The sequence below is a fragment of the Macaca mulatta genome, chromosome 14 (genome assembly GCF_049350105.2).
Source record: "Macaca mulatta isolate MMU2019108-1 chromosome 14, T2T-MMU8v2.0, whole genome shotgun sequence".
NCBI classification, from domain to species: Eukaryota; Metazoa; Chordata; class Mammalia; order Primates; family Cercopithecidae; genus Macaca; species Macaca mulatta.
In genome coordinates, this window is record NC_133419.1 from 77,772,021 (window position 1) to 77,790,790 (window position 18,770).

At 37.9% G+C, this 18,770-nt stretch overlaps 1 protein-coding gene and 1 long non-coding RNA gene across 51 annotated transcripts in view; one reads left to right on the plus strand and one right to left on the minus strand.

Moving 5' to 3' along the window:
* Positions 1–18,770, minus strand: part of PAK1 (p21 (RAC1) activated kinase 1) — a 149,189-nt gene that overhangs the window by 29,846 nt on the left and 100,573 nt on the right. For 25 of the 50 annotated variants that reach the window (XM_077963965.1, XM_077963982.1, XM_077963988.1 and 22 more), the window contains 2 exons: positions 18,732–18,769; positions 1,957–2,076 (listed from right to left, as the gene is read on the minus strand). In XM_077963965.1, coding sequence (XP_077820091.1) covers positions 1,957–2,076; positions 18,732–18,769 — 158 coding nt within the window. Of the gene's footprint in view, positions 1–1,956; positions 2,130–3,701; positions 3,762–16,853; positions 16,917–18,731; position 18,770 lie in introns of all 50 variants that reach the window. The other 25 variants (XM_077963967.1, XM_015115260.3, XM_077963974.1 and 22 more) reach the window with 3 other exon arrangements.
* LOC144334411 (uncharacterized) lies at positions 13,822–17,255 on the plus strand. Its single transcript, XR_013404211.1, has 2 exons — positions 13,822–14,177; positions 15,929–17,255. It is a non-coding gene; the product is annotated as an uncharacterized LOC144334411 (long non-coding RNA).

Below are 18,770 nucleotides of genomic sequence, written 5' to 3' on the forward strand. Positions count from 1 at the left end.
CAATTATCTTTTGGATAGTCCATAAACTGTATAAGGACAGGGAATGTGGGTCATTGATCCCTGAGTTTCTCCATCTAACCACTTACTAAAAAAAAGCAAGCATTCAGGTAAATATTTGATGGAATAAATAAACAAACAGGATCCTGCAGCTAGATCCTGAAGGATGGATAGGTTTCTGCAAAGAACGGAGGATCATTTATCTATGATGATCATTTATCTGGATGATGCAAAGCCATTGGCAGCAGTGGGACTCAAACCCATGGCTCCACAGAGACTAAAGCCTACTAAATCCTGCACCTTCGACTGCTTGACCAAGCTACCTTTTGACTGGAGAGGCTTTTAATAGGTGGAAATGGGAGAGAACTTTCCAGTAGTGGGAACAGCAATAAGCCAAGACACTGAGATCAGAGGTGATGGTTTCTTTCCTGATTACTACTCTAGTATAATGATTTCTCAATTTTCTATTCTTGTACCTGTAGACAAACTATATCCCAGGTATCTAAACCTATACTTTCATGCCCTGTCCTCTTTTGACTGTCTTGATATGTCTCCCTGAAGACAGAAACTTTGCCTTTTCCTTCTCTAATAGTCTCCTTCTCTGGCTCCTAGCACAGGTTTGTACACACAAAAATACCACTGTGCTATGGTGGAAAACAACCTGGAGTTGGCGTTAATTACCTGCTTTCAAATCCTGGCTCTTTAGTTTACTAAGAGATTGGGCAGATCAATTCACCTCTCCAAATCTCAGATGCTTCTTCTATAAATTAGGAATTAACAATACCCTTTTAGAAAGAAATGCTACGAAGATCAATTAATTAATTAATTAATTCAATATTTACTGTCCTCTGATATTTACCCACCTCTGCAGGTGCCAAGAACTATGTTAAACACTAGAAATACATATATATGGATTTCCTCTACTTTTTGAGGTGTTCATGGTTTAGTGGGGAAAAAAATGTTTTAAATGAACATGCCTACAAATAAAAAAAAACGTATCAGTGTTAACAACTCTCCAATTTTGAAGCCCATTTTCCCTTAAGGTAACTTTGTGACCTACAGAGAAAATGATTCCACAGATTCTGTTTATAAGTTCTCATCTTAAAAGGTCATATAATTCCTTTGAATTTCCTCCACAGCATCTCCAATAGTCACTCAACCAATTTCTGTTCGAACACCTCCCTGAATGCCGTATTCCAGAGGTAGCCCTTATTTATTTATTTATTTATTTATTTTCAAGATCACAGAAGTGCTAGATGGTTCCTTCATTATGGACCTAAACAAAGAAACACTAGTAGAGTATCATCTGATGGCAGGTCAGTGCTCAGTGATGCCAAATTAAGTAAAAGGCACGGGGACTAGATTTTTCAAAGCAAGGGTAGAGGGACTATGGCTATTCTTAGATGCAGGAACTTCAAAGAAAGTTAAACAGAAATCATTGCCAACATCCGGCATCAAAATGCACTCCTGATGCCCAGCATATTAATAGCGCTAATGTATTTATAAATTCTCTTGGGTCTTTCAGTATTATCGATAATGCTCTAAGAGGCTCAATGCTGCATATTTAACAGAGAAGAAAAGATCTGTAGCAAGACAATTTGTTGCTTCCCTGGAGACTGGAATAATTTATGTTTGTCCTGCACTAAGTAGCATCAATCCTGTATATCTTCCTGTCCTATCTGTGGAGAACAGGCTAAGCAAACCAAGACTGGATTGGTATAAACATCAATTACATAGGACACTTTGGGACTATCTACAAACCGATGATAAATAAATACACCATTTTTTGTCTTTAATCATACAGAAAGTACCTTTAGTCAAGGTAGTTCAGTGATTTCACCAGCTCCAAAATCTAAGGACCCCTACCAGAATATTAAATTTCTAGGTCTTAGCACCAACTCCTCCCTCTCCCCACTTACTCTAATAAATCACAAAACTGTCCAGGTCCCAAAGACTCACAGATTTTGTGTGCTCTGGGCGTGGAGCAATCACTGGTGGTGGGGTAGCATCATCATCATCATCATCCTCATCTTCTGAAACTGGTGGCACTGCAGGAGTCTCAGACACAGCCTTCACATTCTGTGCAAAGAAGAAAAGCAAGATGCATCTGGTCCAGCTGCCATGGAACTTAACTATCAGGATCACCAAACCCCCCAGGGAGAAACCCCAACCTGATACCCCTTCTGAAATCCACATTAGCCTCCAAGCTCTCACCTCCGTGTAGCTAGTCTCAGAAACTCAATCTGTTTCTCCCTCTTCTCTTAGCCATCATATCCACTCAATCCCTTGGAGCTTCCTTCTCCCACCCAAAGCCTAACTGTGAATGGGAAGCTAGCTTACAGCTTTTCTACCTGCCTCTCCCCCAACCCAACCCCTGAAGACAAGCTCACAGTACCTTCTTATTCTATGAATTTTGCTCTCCATACTGAATAGGAAATAAAGTATGAAATGTAGGGAAGGGATCAAAAGTTTCTAATTTTTCAAAATTCATCATTATAATTTCTTACTCTCTCCTGATATGGTAAATGGCAGTCTAAACAGGCTTTTGCCCTGTCCTTTTCCTCTCTTTGCAAAAATTTCCTGGACCCATTACGTCACCAGGGGTCCTCACCTCAACCTGAAGATAAAGAACATCAGCATCAGGATCATGTTGTCTAAAGAGAACAATGAATTTCTCCCCAGACTGGATACTATTTCCCTAAGCTTCCGCCCTACCCTGGAATGGAACTTATCACTAATTAGATCTGCTCACAATCTGTGACAACCTGATTTCCCCATGCAAACTGTAACAGAGCTGGGCCAAGAGTGGCAGGTTTTAGGGCAGGTCCAGGCAAAAATAGCATGCCATTACTGTTTATTACACAGAATTAAGAGACAAAATGCCTCCAAAACATGAGATTTTTGATAGAGACCAAATGATTCTATCATTTGGTCAGCAAAGAACCAGAGAGGCAATGGGGATCTTTTAATATATACTGATATAATTCAATAGTTTCAGGTATTTTCAGAGCACCTACTTTGTGCTCAGTAAGACTGATACTGTTGACATAAATGTACAAAGATGAAAAAGATGGTCCATGTCCTAAAGTAGTGACCATCTGGTATAGGCGATAGACAGAGGATGAGAGCCCCTCCTGCCTGACACCTGGAGCCTCCTAAGAGGAAGGTCAAGAGTCAGAATAACGGGATAAATGGAAGAACTAAGGAATAATATACTAGAGCTACTGACTGTGGAAGACTGTCTTTTACCACATTTGACATACAAAAGTAGGAAAAACTGGCACTCTCATAGACTTTAACAGGGCCTCCAGCACAAAGCATAACTTAAAAACTGACAGTGCTGGGCATATATAAGCAGTTGTGGTGACCACAGGCAATAAATCTGTCTTCTTGGTTTGAAGTTTAATCACCTGAGGAATGTGAAGGAAGAGGAGTGTTATAATTTGAGGGATGACCTTAAATCGTTTTCAGTTCCAAAACTCAAGAGAGGTTCTTTCCCTGTCAAAATATGTATTTCGATATTTTTCTGCTCTAATTTATTTTCTCCCCACTAGTCAACAAAATTTAACTAAAAACCTAATGTGGGAATAAAGTTGACTCAGCAAGGCTCTTCATCATCAGGTAGCCCTGGAGCTCCCCTGATGTATACTATAAACACTAGGTTTGTTTGCTTTATAAAACTGTAGAGAAGGGGATTTCATCACCTTCCTCAGTAAAAGATTCTGTCTTCCATAGGTGATAGCTTTGGGCAGTGATAATAACATCTGTCAGAGAGAGAAAGGTCTAGGTTATTACCTAGATTTTTACTTGTTAGCCCTGTGTCCTTGGGCAAGGGTCTAAGTTAAGTCTCACATTTTTAATATATAAAATAGGGATAATGACTACAGCTTTCTGCCTACCTCAGAGGGCCATTAAATGGATGAAATGAGGCAAAGTGAACATAAAATCACTGAAAATGGTAAAGAGCTAGAAAGATGTAAGGAATCAATTAAATTATCATTATGTCTAATAATCACAAATCTCTGTTTCAAACAAAAGCCACACATTCCACTATTCATCATCCATCTACCCATCTAGCCATCCATCCATCCATTCACTGTGTGCCAGGCTCCATTCTAGGCTCTGGGGCTAAATAAAGAATAAAACGGATAAAGCCTCTGGTTCTATAACTTACATTCTAGAAGAGAATAGAGTAAAAAACAATCACCAAAGTCTCTGCTCCACATAGGAGCAGAGATTGGTTGGGGGGTGGGGAGACACTATTTTAGATACCATAGGCATGGGCAAGCCTCTCTAATGAGATGTCATATAACAGTGACCTGAATGAATTAAGGGAGCAAGCCATGGGGCTGAGAAAAGGATATTCCTGGCAGATGGAAGAAGTTAAAGACTCTGAGACAGAAACATGCTTGGTGTGTTCCCACAACCCTTAAGAATTCTACCTATGTGGCTGTAACAAAGTCAGTAAGGGGAAGTAAGGAAAGAAACAAGGTCAGAAAGTTAGTTGGGAACCAGATTACGTCAAGTCAGAGAGGCGGTAATAATACCTTTGGAGTTTAGACCTAGAATAAGAAACCACTGGAGTACTGTGAGTAGAACAGTGATGTAATCTATACATTTTTTTCTTTTTAAAGTGTTTTATTAAGATGTTTCTCACAAATTAGAGAAAAGGTTTTTTTAATCAATGGCAATAAAATACAAATTCCTATTTTATAACAGAATAGTGAAAAGCACCAAAAAAAATTTGCACCTATGACTCTAACAAACTCAAGGGTTCCTTGTTCTCAGTTCTTTTAAAGTATAATCTGATAGAGTACTCAAAGCTTTCAGAAAGAGTACCAAATTTATTACTTCCTGAAATGTTGTATGAATAGCACTTTTATTCCTCATATGTTCAAACATATATACTAATATACCATCTCCACTGCCTTAAATACAAAAATATTCATCACAGGCAAGTTTTCTACTGCAAATAGGCAAAGAATATTAACTATAATCTATAATACTGTCTACTTTTTTGAAAACAAGATACTAGAACCAAAACACTGTAGAACACAAATGTTACTAATTTAAGAACCTACATCTTAACTTCAGATAGCATCAACTGTTCAACAATATTTTAAAGGTGTTTCTATATAAATTCATCTACCAGTTTGGGTTTTCTTTATTATGGAAATGTATGAATAGTACCCTGGATTACATCCTTGCAATCTGGGCATTTGCTTAAAGGTGTATATTCTTAGCATACTACCGGATGACAATAAGGAATAAATACATGGAAACGTCTTTGTCTGTAACTACTTTGTAAGTTCGTTCTTCTTGCGACTTCCTCAATTGTTCTTCTAGTGACAGATCTCAAACGTCCTCTGTTGGAATATACTTTACGTACTTTTCCACTGATATCAATTTTTAGTTTGATTTTCCTTCTTTTTTCTATTTCTTCTTCATTAGAAGTACTAACACAATATCACTGGCTACTTTATAATTCTCTCCAATTGTTAAGGTTTTATGTTGAATTGTCTGTTTTACCAGGCAGGATAGAATAATACTTAAAAACTGACATTTTGGAATCAACTAGCTTAGGATCAAATCATGCCTTTATCACTTACAAACTATGAGTTCTGGGTAAGATATTAACTCTCAGTTTCCTCAGATATGAAATACAGCCCGTATTAGTACTTACTTTAGTGTTAGTGTGAGGTTAAATGAGATAAAGCTATGTAAAATTCATTTTTAAAATACTCAAATATTAGCTATGATAATGATGTTGGCCAGATGATTAGAAAGTGCTCAGTATAGGATTGCTAAATGAATACGTCTTATCCAACAGTAGTATAAACTGGAATGAAATATCTAAATGATGCGGCACTCAACAATTGAAAAAGTGGAGATAATGGGAATAGGATTGTGAAGGAAGATACCAAAATGGCAAAGAACTGTACTATTAACTGACTTAAACCATTAGCCTACATTCTACAGTAAAAATTAGTGGGTCTGATGGTTTTTTTCACACCCTATAAAAGTTTGTTTGCTTTATCATATCTTCAACATGATCAAAACGAGCTCTCATTACAGATAGGCCAGTTAAAAAACCACCTTGGGAAGGCTCCAAGGTTCAGCTAAGATGGTCAAGGATAAGACTATATCCTAAGGCAATTTTGGGTGGCTGCTGCCTGATCAAATAGAAGTTTTAAGGTCAAGGAAAAATAGTGAAGAAGAAAATGACTAGGTACTGGAATCAAAACTCAAGGCTCTGGGCAGCTCAGAATGATATAATGCAAACAGATTGAAAATGGCCACTGAAATGTGACAACCCAACCCAGAGAGGAGATGGTAGCCAATGCATGTTCACCAAGCATTCTGTCCCAGTAGGAAGACTATGCTCACCCTACAACAAGATCAACTTGATACTTTTCCTTGGGATAGGGAGACCAAGGATTGATACCTGACTAAACATAAAATCTTTTCCCCACTCCGTGAGAAGCAGTATGGTAAAATGGAAAACAAACTGTATCAGGATTCAAGAAGTTCTTTCCATTAAACCCTCTGTTCCTTAGCCTCATAACCACTGCTTTCACTTAGGCACCATATTCTCTTACCTTTACTAATCCTTTACAAGTCTTCCTTATTGCTTTTTGGGCGCCCAGTCTTGCTTTCTCTAATGCATCTTTTATTATAGCCCAGAATAATCTGTCTTTTATCTTTTTAAAAATATTATAAGCAGACTGCCAGGTATGGCAGAGAGAGAAGACTGGCAAATCCTCTCCCCAAAAAGCAACTATAAATCTGGACAATATTGACAAAAACCATTTCAGTTCCCTGGAAATCCAACAAAGGTCAACAAAATACTGAGAAGTGTTCATGACTGATAAACTCCTGAACTCTGGGTTAAAAATAGAATCTCTGGCATTCTGGGTAAGGGATGCTCCCATCCATCCCAGCCCCAACTCCAGAAGTGTGGCGGTTCCACCAGGGCAGACCAGGGTATAACTGCATAGTCCAAGAACATTCACTTTCCGTTGGAGATGTGGGCAATGCCCAGGCCCAGTGGCACTGTCATTGGAAGTGACTTCCAAAGACGGTAGTGGCAGAGGGCCAACTATTCAGTTCTACTAGCCTGAGGTTACAGTCCTGAGTAGGGCAAACTAATTTCTGATAAGGCTATTCACAGGCACAGCAGACACTAGAAAAGCCACATGCTAATCACACATGCCTGGCTGTGTGCATGCACATAAAAGATTAAAAAGACCCCAACAGAAAGTAAAAGCTGGAACAGACTTGAAAAAGGCCTAAACAGTAAATGTACTCCCCTACCTACACACAGATCCATCAGTAGAGGAAAGAAGCCTTACAGAGTTGAAGTTTTTGAGCACCATCTCTGTCAAATCATTGGCTAAAGATTCAGCTAAGCAAACACAGAAGCAATCTCTGGAAAGCCGGGCTGCAATAAAACAAAACAACAAAACCACCACAAAAACAAACAAACAAAAAAACAAACACTGAGCAATGAAATCAATGACCACAGATAGAGACTATTTCACAGATTTATCCCTAGTAAGATAATACAAAACCAACAAATAAACAAAAAAGCTAGCAACTTTTTTTGGGGAGGGGGCTATCAGTATCCAGAATTGGTACAGAATATTATCTAAATATTGAATTTTCAACAAGAAATCGTAAGATATAGAAAGAAACAGGAAAGTATGCCCTAGGGGGAAAAAAGCAATCCACAGACACTCTCTGAATGTCCCCAAATGTTGGCTTTAGAGAATAAAGATTTCAACTCAGATATAAATACATTCAAAAAACTAAAAGAAACAATGTTTTAAGAGTTAAAAGAAAGCGTAACAACAATGAATCAAATTATCAGTAGAAATTACTTCAAATGAACCAAATGGAAATACTGCAGTTGAAGGATAAAATAACAAATGAAAAACTCACCAGAGAGCTAAACAAGGGATTCTATATGGCAAAACAATCAATGAATTTTAAAATGGAGGTCGGGCGCGGTGGCTCACGCCTGTAATCCTAGCACTTTGGGAGGCCAAGGTGGGTGGATCATAAGTCAGGAGTTTGAGACCAGCCTGGCCAATATGGTGAAACCCCATCTCTACTAAAAATATAAAAATAAAATTAGCTGGGTGTGGTGGCACGTGCCTATTGTCCCAGTTACTCAGGAGGCTGAGGCAAGAGAATCGCTTGAACTCAGGAGGCAGAGGTTGCAGTGAGCCGAGAAAGCGCCACTGCACTCCAGCCTGGGCGACAGAGCAAGACTCTGTCTCAAACAACAACAACAAAAAAGAAAATGGACCCATAGAAATTATCTAATACAAAGAACTGAGGTAAAAAAATTAAAGTAAAAAACAGAGCATCAAAGAATTGTGGAACAACATAAAGCACACCAGCATACATATAATAAGAGTCTCTGAGGAAGAAAAAAAAAAGCAGAAAAAAATATGTAAAGAAATAATAGATAAAACTTCCTAAATTTGATAAAAAATATTAATCTACAGATCCAAGAACCTCAATAAATCCCAGGTAGGAAAAACACAAAAAGATTCACACCTGGCTGGGCACAGTGGCTCATGCCTGTAATCCCAGCACTTTGGAAGGATGAGGTAGGTGGATCACTTGAGGTCAGGAGTTTGAGACCAGCCTGGCCAATATGCTGAAACCCCATCTCTACTAAAAATACAAAAATTAGCTGGGTGTGGTGGCACGCACCTGAAATCCCAGCTACTCAGAAGGCTGAGGCAAGAGTATTGCCTGAACTCAGGAGGTTGCAGTGAACCAAGATTGCACCACTGTACTCCAGCCTGGGCGACAGAGCGAGACTCCGTCTCAGTAAAAGAAAAATTAAAAAAAAAAAAAAAAAAAAAAAAAAACCACCTAAACGCACAGTCAGACTGCCAAAAACTAAAGCCAACATGAAAATATTTAAAGCAATTAGAGAAAACTGACATCATGTACAAGGCCAATCAGTATGATTAACAGCTAACTGCTGATCAGTATATTTTAAAAACCAAAATAAAAACTTCTGATCAGAAATAATGGAGGCCAAAAGGCAGTGGGATGACATATTCAAACAGCTGAAATTTTAAAAAATTGCCAATCAAGAAATTATACCCAAGAAAACTATCCTTCAAAATGAAGATGAAATGAAAACATTCCAGATTAACAAAGAGAAAGAGAATTTATGGCTATCAGATCTGATTTACAAGAAATATTCAGAGAAGTCCATCAGACTGAAAGGAAGTAATACCAACTAGTAACTCAAATCCACAAGTAATAATGGAGAGCAGAGGAAATGGTAAATATGTAGATTAACATGGAACACTCTAAAAAAATACTTTTTGTTATTTCTTCCATTAACTTCTTTAAAAAACATAATTGCATAAAGCAATTGTTAGGCTTCCAACATATACAGTACATACATGCACATACACACATTCATACACATTCGTGCATATGAATGAATGGCAGTAACAGAACAAAGAAGGGGCAGGGAATGAAGATACATTGGGAATTCAGTTACTATTAATGTGAAGTAGATTGTAATAAATTAAAATGTATAAGACATAAAATAGCCACCAAGAAATACAGTTTAAAAAAGAATTTAAATGATACAATAAAAATATTAATATAGTGGGGGAGGGGGGAGGGATAGCATTAGGAGATATAGCTAATGTAAATGATGAGTTAATGGGTGCAGCAAACCAACATGGCACATGTATACATACGTAACAAACCTGCACGTTGTGCACATGTACCCTAGAACATAAAGTATAATAAAAAAAGAAATATGCAAAGTAAAAAAATAAATATTAATACAAAAGAAGGCAGTGAAAGAGGAATAGAAAAAGTCAGAACCCATACAGAAAATAAATAGCAAATGGGTAAACATTAAGTCCAAACCTAACAAAAATTACATTAACATGAATAGTCTAAATACCCCAATCAAAAGGCAGAAATTGTCAGACTGAAAAGAAAAAAAGATTAGACTATATGTTGTCTACAAGCGACACATTATAGATTCAAATACATGAATAAATTGAAAGCAAAACAGGAAAATATGTACCATGCAAACAGTAACCATAAGAGCCAAAGTGGCTATATTAACACCAAAAAAAAGACTTTAAGAGAAGAAATATCATTTGAGACACAGAGACATTTCATGATAAAAAGTCAAAACAACTGATATACCAATTCTATCAATTATAACAATTATAAATATAACAACATAAACATATGTACACCTAACAAAGCAGTTTTGCATAAACCAAGAGATATTGGAATTAAAGTGAGAAAGAGACAATTCTATTATAGTTAGCAATTTTAATTCTAGTTGGAGATTTCATTACTCCACTCTCAATAATTAACTGAACTAGAAGGAAAATAAGCAAGGATAAAGGAACAACACTGACCTAACCAACATATAAAGAACATTTCAACCAATGTCTACAAAGTACATATTCTTTTCAACTACACATGGATCATTCTCCAGGATAGACTATATGCTGGGGCATAAAACACATTTCAATAAATTTAAAAAGACTGAAATCACATAAAATATACTATGTGACCACAGTCGAATTAAATTACAGATCAATAACAGAAAATACATTTTTTCAAAGAAGATATATAAATGGCCAATAAGCACATGAAAAGATGCTCAACATCATTATCCATTAGGAAATCCAAATAAAATCACAATGAGATACCACTTCACATCCACTAAAATGACTATAATAAAATGACAGACAACAACAGGGACAGGCAAAGATAGGCAGAAACTGGAACCTTCATAACTGCTGGTGGGAATGTAAAATGGTGCCAGCACTGTGGAAATAAGTCTGGCAGTTCCTCAAAAGGTTAAACATGAAGTTAACCACATGCCCCAGCAGTTCCATTCCTTAGGTATATACTCTCAAGAAATGAGACCACACAAGACCTTGTACGTGAATGTTCATAACTGCATTATTCATAATGACCAAAAAGTGGGAACAACCCAAGTACACATCAATTGATGAAAAGATAAATAAGGCCGGGCACGGTGGCTCACGCCTGTGATCCCAGCACTTTGGGAGGCCAAGGTGGGTGGATCACCTGAGGTCGGGAGTTCGAGACCAGCCTGACCAACATGGAGAAACCCAGTCTCTACTACACATACAAAATTAGCCAGGCGTGGTAGTGCATGCCTGTAATCCCAGCTACACAGGAGGCTGAGGCAGGAGAACTGCTTGAACCCGGCAGGCGGAGGTTGCGGTGAGCCGAGATCACGCCATTACACTCCAGTCTGGGCAATAAGAGTGAAACTCCGTCTCCAAAAAAAGAAAAAAAAAAACCGAAAAGATAAATAAAATGTAATGTATCCATACAAGGGAATATGATTTGGACATAACAATAAATGAAATACACCATACTGATACATGTTACAACATAAAGTTCAAAGCTAAGTAAAAGAGGCAACACGCAAAATACTACATGTTGTATGAGTTTATTTATATAAAATGTCTAGAAAGACAAATTTATAAAGACCAAAAGCAGATCAGCGGTTTCCTAGGGTTGAGCATGGGAGTTTAAATAAATGGTAAAAGGGCACCAGGGAACTTTTTCAGGTGATGGTGGCACAACTCTACAAATTTATTAAAAGTATTGAATTGTTCACCACCAATGAGCTTAAAATTCTAGTGAGCTTTTTAGTACCCCAATCATAAATATGAGCAGACCTCTGAATATGCAAGGAAAACCTCTAACATAAAAGTGTGAAACCAAAACAAATGAGGCAAAGGGCCACCTGGAAAAACCAGGCTAAACAGGGAGGAAAAAACACCCAAAGAAAGCCTATCATTAACTTCCTTAGAGAGAAGAAAATATATCAATTCTGGAAATAAGAATGCTATATATTTTCTTAAAATAGTGTTTGAAAATTAAACATGAGAATAGAAATGAAAAATTAAATTGACTGAAAGATGAAGTTGAGGAAGTCTCCTAATTCTTCAGAATAAAAACAAACGCAAGGAAAATAGAGAAAATCCTTTAAAAAATGGAGAATCAGTTTAAGAGGTCCAAGATCTAGGGCTGGGCGTGGTGGCTCACGCCTATAATCCCAGCACTTTGGGACGCTGAGGCGGGCAAATCACAAGGTCAGGAAATCGAGATCATCCTGGACAACATGGTGGAATCCCGTCTCTACTAATATACAAAAAAAATTAGCCGGGAGTGGTGGTGTGCGCCTATAGTCCCAGCTACTCGGGAGGCTGAAGCAGGGGAATTGCTTGAATTGGGAGGCGGAGGTTGCAGTGAGCTGAGATCGCGCCACTGCACTCCAGCCTGGTGACAGAGCGAGACTCCATCTCAAAAAAAAAAAAAAAAAAAAAGATGTTCAAGATCTAAATAATGGAGGTTCCAGGAAGAGAGAACAAAAGAAGCAAGGGGAAGAAATCATCAACAAAATAATTCAAGCAATTTCCTAGAACTGAGGGTAGAGTTTCCAGGCTGAAAGAGTTCACAAAGCTCCCTGCAGTATAAATAGATGTAAATAGGAATACAATTGTGAAATTTCAAAGCAGTGGTGACAAAGATGATCCTACAAGCTTTCTGAGTAGAAAAAAAGATTGGTCATATACAGGGAAGGAGAAATAAAATGGCTTTGGACTCAGCAGTACTGAAAGCTAGATGACAAAAGCGTAATGTTTTCCAAATTCTGATGAAAAAATATGTATAATCTGCAATTCTATAAGCAGTTAAAGTATTAATTAAACATGAGGGTAGCATAGAGAACACCCCCATTTTGAGACCTGAAAGATATTAAATGTTTACTTTCCATTTACTTTCTTAAATCTACGAGAGGATGTGCTCCACCAAATTCAAAAGTAAACAAAAAATAATGTAGACATGGCACAGAGAAAGTAGGAATACCAACACAAAAATGCAAAGGGATTGCCAAGACAATGGTGAAGGGAGATCGCAGAATGACAACTACTTATTACAAGGCTTTTAGTCCTACTTGACTTTTTTTTTTTTTTTTTCTTTTTTTTTGAGACGGAGTCTCACTCTGCCGCCCAGGCTGGAGTGCAGTGGCATAATCTCAGCTCACTGCAACCTCTGCCTCCCTGGTTCAAGTGATTCTTTTGCCTCAGCCTCCTGAGTAGCTGGGATTGCAGGCACACACCACCACGCCCAGCTAATTTTTTTGTATTTTTAGTAGAGATGGGGTTTCATCACGTTGGCCAGGCTGGTCTCGAACTCACCTCAGGTGCCCTGCCCACCTTGGCCTCCCAACGTGCTGGGATTATAGGCGTGAGCCACCATGTCTGGCCAATAAAAATATTTTTAAGTGAGTATTCTCAATCACCATCAACCCTAGAGGTAATTATTACTATTTGGTGTTTAGCCTTTCAGAAGTAATCTATGGGTGGTAATCTTTGATCTACACGTGTCCAAACGTATCTTTATATTGACACCTTATAGTTAAAATATTAGTTTGATTAGGTACAGAATTCTTGGTTCTAAACAATTTGCCTCATCTCTCTGAAGATACTACTGTTTTTTCCACTATTTCTAACGAGATGTCTGATGCTAATGTTCCTTTGGACATGAACCATATTCTCTTTGGAAGCTTTTAAGATTTTTCTCTTTATTCTTGGATCTCTTTTCAATTATCTGACTTGGTCATTAATAGGCCCTTCATATGAAGACTCATGCCTTTCTCTAGCTGGGAAATTTTTCTCCTAATATTTATTTATTTTTTCACTCTACTGCCTCTGTTCTCTACTTATGCTTGAATCCCCTTGACCAACCCTCTATTGTCATTTATTCTCAAATTTTTTATCTTTTATATCATTAATTCCCTATTTACTTATATGCATTTGTTGTTTAAACCTTATAACTTTCTTTTTTCTTTTTTTTTTTTTTTTTGAGATGGAGTCTCGCTTTGTCACCCAGGTTGGAGGGCAGTGGCATAATCTTAGCTCACTGCAACCTCTGCCTCCCAAGTTCAAGTGATTATCCTACCTCAGCCTCCCGAGTGGCTGGGATTACAGGCATGTACCACCACACCTAGCTAATTTTTATATTTTTAGTAGAGATGGGGTTTCACCATGTTGACCAGGCTGGTCTCGAACCCCCAACCTCGGGTGATACACCTGCCTCAGCCTCCCAAAGTGCTGGGATTATAGGTGTGAGCCACCGTGCCCAGCCATAAATTTATTTCTTACGTTTTTAATACTAAGAACACTCTTTCCTCCTCTGGTTGCTCTAATAGCAGGGTGTTTCTGTAGATGCAACAACTATAGATCCTCTCTGAAAATATTAGATTTTTAAAAAAGTTATTTCCTGAATTATCTATTTCCTCTGGGGTTAATTTTCTTTCCTTATCTTGGTCCCTCTCTTTAATGTTGTGTTTCTCTCAAATGTCTGGAGATCGTTGGCTATTCATTCATATTTATAAGTGAACGACAGATTAGTGTAATTAACATTAGTTTTTCTGAAACTTATGTAAGTCTGTTTTTCCACTGTCCTCCTCTGAATGGAGGTCTGATATGATCTGTTCGTGAGTTATGGAGAGATGGTTATTGGCAAGTGTTACTTTAGGGTACGCAGGCATGGAAAAGTAGAGATTCCCCTCCTCCCAGGTATCAAAAGTATGACAAATTTACTCTTGGGATGGAAAACTTTAATGTATTTTCCTTCACTGCAGAGCTACTTCTCCTGTTTCCTTTTCTTTATATCTGTGGTAGAATATTGCAGTTAACTCAGGTTCCTCTCTGTTTCTCTCTCAGGCCCCTATACCCACAGCAAGAGCTTTCCTCAAGTAGGCAGTTTACTTTCTCCAGAAAATTAGCTGATTTTAGCTTAGAATCAAATGCACCCACTGCCTTTTGTGCACTGTAAGGAGGAGGCTGCCCCTACTGTTTCAAAGGTAGAATTAAATTAATTTACCCTTGAAGATGGCCCATGACTCTTTCCTGCTTCTTGTATATATTCTTTCAGCCCATTTTCTCTGGAGCTACTTTCATTTTCCTAGGCATCTTCTCTTATACTTTAAGTTGTGGCTTCTTCTGCTCTGATCAATCTGACCTTTTCTGCTTTCTATCTTCCATGAATTCCTCACAACAGTTGATTTACGTCATGCTTTTGTTTTAGAACATTGCTTTTAATTTGATTTTTAAGAAATCATTTCTGAAATTAAGAAATTTGAGATAGCAAGAGAGATGGGCACATGAATTCAGTTTACTATCTTGATCCAATTTCTAAAGAAATCTAAGATGTTAGTTTAGACATCACATATCCAACTACATCAATCTTCTATTTAAAACACTCCCTCAGCTCCAGCATAAAGTCCAAGCTCTCTGGCCTAACATACTGGATCCTTAACCCAACTTTTGTTCATGCTGTCCATCACACAGGAAAGCACTGCCTTTTTCTCTGCCTGGTATCATTACCTGATGCTTACCTAACACTGTATTATAAATCCTTGTTTACATGTTCTGATTCACCACAAAAACTGTGAGACCAAGAGCAGAGATCTTACTAGTCCTTGACTTCTCAGCACCCAAAGAACCTATCATGTGGTAACTATTCATTTTATAAATGAGAATCAGGCATTAAAATGCCATGGAATCTTAGAGTCAGATCTCAGACCAGTGAACCACAGATAACAGAATTTAGAGCTAAAAGGGACTTTAAGATTATGTTTGTTAAACGAACAATGTTTTAAGGCCCAAGAACTCTGCAAACTTCCTTGTACTTCAGAGCAGAATAAATCACTCCATCAAATATAACCCCATTGTACATTATTCATGCCTTTCTTGCAGCCCTTCTCTCCCCAGTCTGTCATTAATTTTTTTTCTCAAGGATTAAGATAGTGCACGTTCATTTTTGTGTCACCTGTACTTTGGCATAAAGAAGATACTAACTCAATATTTAGGGTGTGAGTGAATACATGAATGCTCAGGAGAGCAGAATTTTGTGCTGGTTTCTACTACTAACTCAGTCAAACGTAGAGAGTGAGTCACTTAATCTCTCTGAGTCTTAATTTCTTAGGCAGCAATTGTATTTGATTATTTCACAAGTGGAATCATCTGTGTGAAACCAATATGGAAAATAATGACATGCTACCATAATACAAAACATTTCCTCCATGTAAAACTAGTAAGGATATATAGAGCACTGAGCTAGTGCTGGACAAATGTTCTGAATTGAGGGAGAACAATGTCCTTCACAGTCTTAGTAGTTTTAATTGTAGATACTAAACCAGTACAAGTTTTTACCAAGCAGGTGTTATCCTCCCTGCCATATGGCATGAACCCCAGGGCTCTTCCTCCTCAATAACAAACAACATAGCTACAGCTTTACTGCAGTCTCCTTTATAAGACCTCAATGACATCTTTTTTTGTTCCTTGCCACAGTGAAAAGAAACCCAAACTGGGATTCAGAAGACCCCAGTTCTAATGTGGTTCTAATTATAAGTCTTCAGGAAACTCTCTTTTTCTGCCTATGAAATGGAGATGACAATACTTTCTACATAGGTAATTGTGAGGCTAATCATGCTTATATAAAGTTTTTAACACAGTGCATCGTAGGCACTCAATATTGATGGCTATCACTCTTTCCACAAAAGCATAAAGACATTTGAGCCATGAAGCACAATTCGGCTTAAAGTCTCTTCTTCAATAATTTACTATTCAAAGATCCTGTATTTGCAAATTCTTTCCCATCTTTTAATTACATCTCTTCCATTTGATGAAAGGCAGCAGGAAGCGGGGGAAAGCAGTATAGGCTGGGAATCAGATGCCTATTGCCATTAACTCTTTTCCATTTCAGTTTTATCATCTATAAGGATAATAACTTACCTCAGTAAGCTCCTGTGAGGATTCAGAGAGTCGGTAAGAAAGGATCCAACAGGTTGCAAGGCACTGAACATGTGAATATTGTTTTTTATAATCAATAAGTGTAAAAATGACTCAGAATAAACCAGTACCCACGGTGGAAGCATGGTTCAAAGTATTTTGATGGTGACTCGGTATTGTGTTAGAACTTAACCACTCTCCTGCTTAAGTTCTTTAAGCTTCTCATCACCTTTAAGATAAGTCAAACTCCTACATGATTTGTCCCGCTTACCCCTACCACTCCTCCTCATCGCCCACCTCTACTTCCTTCACAATTCACATTCTAGTCATAACAAACCACTTCGCAGTTCCCTGTGCAAGTATACCTCATGAACTTCCTTGCCCACACACATGCTATTCTCTTTCTGTGTGGAATATCCGCATTTCCCCTTAATCTTTGCTCTAGATAACTAACTCATTCAACTCAGACTTTACCATCAGGAAGCTTTCTCTGACACCTCCAACCTTTCATTCAGTAAATGTTTACCAAATGCCAAGACTTGCCAGATGCAAACGGTATAACAATTAACAAGTCAGAAACAGCCCCTGGCTTCATGAAGGTTAGCATGCTGCACTATAATTATCTGTCTGTGCCTTCAAGCACAAATGGGAATCATGAAGAATTGGCTGCTTGAGGTCTTCAGCCTCAAGACTGGGAGGTTCTTAGGTATTGGGACATGTCTGACCATCTCTGTAATGTCACTTATTCACACCGGACTTGGCATAGTATAAACTAGGGCTTTTGCAAATGTTTAGTAAATCAGAATGGCATAACCACCTATGTACAAGAGACATCAGATGTAAAAAATAAATAGCAACCAGGTGTGGTGGCTCACACCTGTAATCCTAACACTTTGGGAGGTCGAGGCAGGAGGATCACTTGAAGCCAGGAGTTTGAGAACACAAAATGAGAATCCCATCTCTACCAAAACTTTTTAAAAATTAGCTGAGTGTGGTGGCTTATGCCTATAGTCCCAGCTATTCAGAGGGCTGAGGCAGGAGCATCACTTGAGCCCAGGAGTTTGAGTTTACACTGAGCTATGATCACACCATTGCACTCCCGCCTGGACAACAGAGCAAAACCTCATCTCTTAAAAAAAAAAAAAGGCAGTATTCTCTTACATGCATCACAATTTATTATTTATAGGACCCTTTAAAATACATCAACATCGCATTTTATCCTTGTAATTGCCCTGGGAAATAGAATTTGTAAGTTGAGAGAGACACAGAGATCCTCTAGTTTAATCCCCAGCCAATTCTTCATGATTTCTGTAACATCCATTCGAGTGTCAAAGCATTCATTACAACTTCAGAGGACAGAATGAATGACTTTAAATGAATAAAATCTGTTCCCTTCAACAATTAGTACTAATCTTGGTTTTGCAGACTCCATAGACCAAAGAGGAAATTTTCTTCTAAATGTAGGTATCTGAAGACACGTCCAGGTAAGGGCAGAGTATATCATTCTCATTTTATTGATGAAGAAATTGAAGCTCAAAGAGGCAAACTGACTTTCCCAAGGTTCAAAGCTACAAATTAAAAAACTGAACCTAAAGCCATATCTTCTGGTTCCAGAATTTCTAGAACATTTTACAACTATTATGAATCCATAAAAATTAAAAATAAAAAAATTATCACAAAGAAAGAATTTCTAGGACATTAAAGCTGAAAGGGACACTCCTATTTATTATATCTAATTTCTTTATTGGATAGATAGGAATTCTGAGGCCAAGGGTGCAGAAGTGACTAATATGAGTGCCTCCAGCTCAGGCTCTGCCTCTGCCACACCGTCTTGATCCTTACCTCCACGTCTGCCCACATCAACATAGAGTAAATACTTACCAAGGCATTAGAAGAATTATAATCCTCAGCTGACTTATC